This window comes from Octopus bimaculoides, chromosome 7 (genome assembly GCF_001194135.2).
Source record: "Octopus bimaculoides isolate UCB-OBI-ISO-001 chromosome 7, ASM119413v2, whole genome shotgun sequence".
Classification (NCBI taxonomy): domain Eukaryota; kingdom Metazoa; phylum Mollusca; class Cephalopoda; order Octopoda; family Octopodidae; genus Octopus; species Octopus bimaculoides.
In genome coordinates this window covers 63,125,757-63,130,823 of record NC_068987.1, presented here as the reverse complement: position 1 = coordinate 63,130,823, position 5,067 = coordinate 63,125,757, and the positions used below count along the sequence as shown (strand labels likewise).

The 5,067-nt window shown below is 41.1% G+C and overlaps 1 protein-coding gene across 1 annotated transcript in view; it reads right to left on the bottom strand.

Moving 5' to 3' along the window:
• The window catches only part of LOC106878086 (exocyst complex component 1), a 60,971-nt gene that overhangs the window by 44,984 nt on the left and 10,920 nt on the right, over nt 1-5,067 (bottom strand). Inside the window, exons 7-8 of the mRNA XM_052969430.1 lie at nt 1,623-1,724; nt 535-667 (exon numbers count right to left, since the gene is read on the bottom strand). Coding sequence (XP_052825390.1) covers nt 535-667; nt 1,623-1,724 — 235 coding nt within the window. The remainder of the gene's footprint in view (nt 1-534; nt 668-1,622; nt 1,725-5,067) is intronic.

The window sequence follows — 5,067 nt, the reverse complement described above, 5'->3', positions numbered from 1 at the left end:
GGAGGAGGAGGAGGAGGAGGAGGAGGAGGAAGAAGAAGAAGAAGAAGAAGACCAGCAGTATGATTTTTTGATTTTTACTCGGTACATTTTAGAAATTGGTAATGGGATGTTGCAGCATTCATGCTCTTCTAAATGGCATTAAGTGATGTGGGTGATCATCAGAAGTAGAAGACAACTTCTGTTACCTAGGAGACCAAGTTAGCAGTGGGTAGAGGAAGTTCTGAAAATGTAGTTGCTAGGATAAGAACAGGCTGAGCAAAGTTCAGAGAGCTTCTACCTTTGTTGGTAAATAAGGGCCTCCTAGAAATAGCAGCCAAATTTCTCTCAGATCATCTAGGGAAAAAGTACTCATACAATATGATAGTCCTAGATTCTAGGAAAATATAGAATGATCAAGACAGGAATACCTGCTCAGAGACAACTTGGCAGTTAAACAACAACCAACAACAAAAAAACACTCACTATACATTAAAAAAAAAAAAGTCAAACAATTACAAAGTAACAAAAACCAGATCTGTGTCTGATGTGATTTACCTGGATGTATATTTGCATGTACACACTTTTGAAGAGCTTCTGCGGCTGCTGTGCACTCATATATTCCAGTGGGTGTTAGCAGATCTCCGTCCATAAGGGCTCTCGTATGTTTGATGTCAAGGTCCAACGTGCTCTAGTTGAGAAGTTACAGAGAAATGCATTAACACCTCTGCTCAATCAATACAAACGTAGACTGTTTTATAACAAAGCAAAAGAGAAAGAAACAAGAAACAAAATACACCACACACACATGCACATACATATACACATCTGACTCACTCACCCCTTCTCTTATTATTACCAATGTTGTGTAAGGTGGCAACCCAGCAGAAATGCCAGCATGCCAGGCAACAAGCAGAGCAGCATTTTGTCCATCTTTACATTCTGAATCCAAATGTCACCAGGGTCAACTTTGCCTTTTATTCTTTCAAGGTTGATAACATCAGTACCAGTGGAACACTGGGGTCGATCTAATCAACTTAGACCATCAGCCAAACTCTGAGACCACTATTACCTATGTCTGTGTTAAAATGGTGAGCTGGCAGAATTGTTAGCATGTCAGGCAAAATGCTTAGCAGCTTTACATATAGCTCTTTACTTTCTGAGTTCAAAGTTCAAGTAATGTCAAGATTAACTTTGCCTTTCATCTTTCATCCTTTCAGGGTCAACAAAATAAGTACCAGTTGTGCACTGGGGGGTTAATGTAATTGACTATTCCTCTCCCCTACAACTGTGGGCCTTTGTGCCAAAATTTGAAACTATTATCACCAATGTTGCATCCAACCCTCCCAGGCCTCACATAATCACTATGTATAGTCCTTCCTACTCAGAACGTCAGCTTCTAGAATCTTCCCTCTACTCATGTCTTTCCTACAGTTACTGTCTTACAGAATATATCACTGTTTTCGAAGATATCTGAACACTGAACATAAAAACACATGATAGTCCATGATACTACATATTCAATACTTCTAACAATGAAATTATCAAAAAACACACGCTGTAAGCTAAGGAGTCAAAATGGATTCAACAAGAAAGAAGATATCCAACAAAGAATGAGAATGAATTTTGATTTGTGTTTTACTTACAACCAAAGTGTCCAGTTCATGTAAAAGCTTCTCATAGTTTTTGTTCCTCAATGTGATGAGTATGTCTTTGTCCTTCATTACTTCCATCTGGTCTTTTACATTCTGTTTTGAAATTAGGTTTATGATAAATATATAAGTTTTGGAAGTGCACTTCACACATTATCATTTATTACAGATACACATTACACATAAACATGTACATAGACACAATAGGAAGCTTGATTGCCCATATTCTAAACTGTACTTTTCTTTTGTGTGTGTGTGTGTGTGTGCACATGCGCATACACTGGTGTCATGTAAAAAGCACCTACCACACTCTGTAAAGTGATTGGTGTTAGGAAGTGCATCTAGCTATAGAAACCAAGCCAAATCAGACTGGGGTCTGATGCAGCACTCCTGCTTGCCAGCTCTGGTCAAACTGTCCAACCCATGCCAGCATGGTAAACAGACATTAAATGATGATGCTAGTGTATGTGTGTGTGTGTGATAAATCATTATCATCGTTGATTTTTACATATATTGATGTATTATTATTAACATTATCTCATATTAAAATTATATTACTATATTAACATATTTCATCATTACACACAATTAATTTTATACAGGTCCATGAAGCAGCAGTCCTATATGACAAGTACCAACTGAATTTCCATGATGTGCCAATATGGACATGGAGCAACCACAGTGGGTCATCCAGATTGTATTTAGATAGCGTATTTGTTAGGTCAGAGGATAGGGATAGCATAGGTTGTCCATAATTTAAATTGGTCGGCTACACAGATCACAAATTTGTGATATACTCAGTCAATTTAGATAGGACCCATAAACAGGGACCCAGTTACTGGAAGTTGAATGCATCCATACTGACTCACAAAGACTACAGGGACCAGATTAGCAGCAGTTGACAGGCGCTATCGTCAACAACCGGTGGTGGATCACTCTGAAGAGAGCAATTAGAGTATAATGGATAGTGTTGAGCAAAGATTTAGCAATACAAAGAAATAGATTAGGAGAACTAGTTAGCAAACTAGAAGAGGCTATTAGTAAAGGCATCATGATTGACATGTTAGCAGTGAGAATGACCCTTGACCATTTCTTTGAGGCAAAACACGAATGGTGCATATTAAGAGCTAAGGCTTATGCATTAAAACATAAAGGAACTAAAGCTGTCCAATGGGCCTGAACAGTAGAGACGTGACGTGGAAACAAAACCACGATCAAGTCTTTGACAGATCAAGATGGATGTGTGCAGCTTTCCAGCAGCACTTTACACCACTGTTTGAGGAGGGTGATGGGTCGATGGCAGTAGTGAAGTTTACTTTGTACCTAGATGGCCTACCACGGCTCTTGGTGACGAACACGAGATTCTGCAAAAAGCCAATTACAGCCTCTCAAATATGAGAGAGATGAGCGACTGCACAAGTCACAAATCTCCTGGTTTGGATGGTCTGCCCTATGAATTCTATGTTTACATGCCAGATTTGTTTGGCAGCTTCTTGGTACATCATCATCATCATCATCATCGTTTAAGGTCCGCTTTCCATGCTAGCATGGGTTGGACGATTTGACTGAGGACTGGTGAAACTGGATGGCAACACCAGGCTCCAATCTAATTTGGCAGAGTTTCTACAGCTGGATGCCCTTCCTAACGCCAACCACTCAGAGAGTGTAGTGGGTGCTTTTACGTGTCACCCGCACGAAGGCCAATATATATATATGTTTGTGTGTATGTACATATATATATATATATTATGTAAGGTATAAGTTAGAGGTGTTAAGCCCTCTAAGGGATAGAAGTATCCGGAGGCACTCCTGGTAATTACCTCAGTAAGTATGGTCCTCGGTATAAGGTATACGGCAGCAGGTAATTTAAGAGGTAAACCGTCTAAAGTAACTGGCAGCAGAATAGGAGAATTCCTAGTGCTGTTAGCTGGGGTGTGGTAACACTGCTGAGAGAGGATGCTGACAATGGGGATGTGCTAGGGAATTTTCAGCCCATAACTCTGCTAAGCACAAAGTTTAAAATTTTGGCCAAGGTGTTAGCAATAAGGTTGGCGCTTGTCGGTGGTAGTATGGTCAGAGAGGCACAAACGTGTGCAATCCCAAGCAGGTCTACCTACAACAACCTACACCTTATGCAATACATCATAGAGAGGGCTAAAACTAAAGCTGGTATTGGCGGGGCCCTGATCAATTTATAACAGTTGAAAGCTTTTGATAGGGTAGACAATCACTACTTGGAAGCTGTCCTTAAAGCAGCCAGTTTCGGATCCATTTTCAGAGGCTGGATTACTGCAATGCACAGTGGCACCTGCTCGGTGGTCAAAGTAAATGGCCACCTATCGGAACCGCATGTTCGGTCTGTCAGGGCTGCCTGCTGTCACCTACTCTGTATGTAGTGGCTCCAAGCCACTGTTGCAGAAGTTGGAACAGTTAAGAGGCCTCCCTTTCGAAATTGAACTCAGGAGGGCAGTGTCTGCATATGCAGACGACATCACCATCAAGGTGTCATATGCCTCTGAAATGAAGACAGTTAGCTCCATTGCAAAGGAATTAGTTGCAGGGGTTAAAATCAATGCCGAAAAGTCAGTGGAATTGTGACTGGGCACCTGGTAAGGCAGATCGATGTCATCAGACGGTGTCATTGGATGCTGGACTAAACTGCTTGGGGTTTTATTTGGTCCCAACCTCCAGGTGGATAAGAATTGGGAAGAGGTGACGAACAGGGTGACCTCTCTTGCCCAGAAATGGGCAGAAAGGAAATTGTCCCTGAAAGGTCAGGCAGAGGTGGTGAATGCCTACATCACCTCTGTCATTATTTATCATCTGACCATCGTGCCATGCCCCAGTTACCGCATGATTAGATTGGAGCATATCCTGTTTATTTTCTTGTGGAAGGGACGCATTCCAATGGTCAGGTAGTCGGTCTGCTGCCAACTTCCTTTGCATGGCAGCTTAGGCATGCCATGGCTTTTAATGCACAGATATGTATTCAGGTTGCATCACCTGCAGCGATTTCTAGAAGGTGAACTTGTGTGGGCTCCGTTTGTGGGACATGCCTTTCCACAGCTCGTCTCCTTGACGGAGCTGCAGTCCTGGGTAAAGGATAGGCTGAGACTGGGCACCTGACACTCAGAATGTCATCAGATGCTCACTGTCCTCTACAGTGAGCGTGGGCAATAGAATCAGTGGATGTTCCACTTTGGATATCTACAGAGTTATTAAAAGTAAAGATCTGGTAATGTTGACAGATTTTCCAATGAAGCTAACCAGCTTCTCTATCATGCCTCAGTAGGTATCCTATAAATAGCACTGTACATTCTGTTTGCACATAAATGCTGGTGCCAGCTTGGAAAACTACATATGATGATGATGTATGTGTATATATATATATATATATATATATATATATATATATATATATATATATATATATATATAT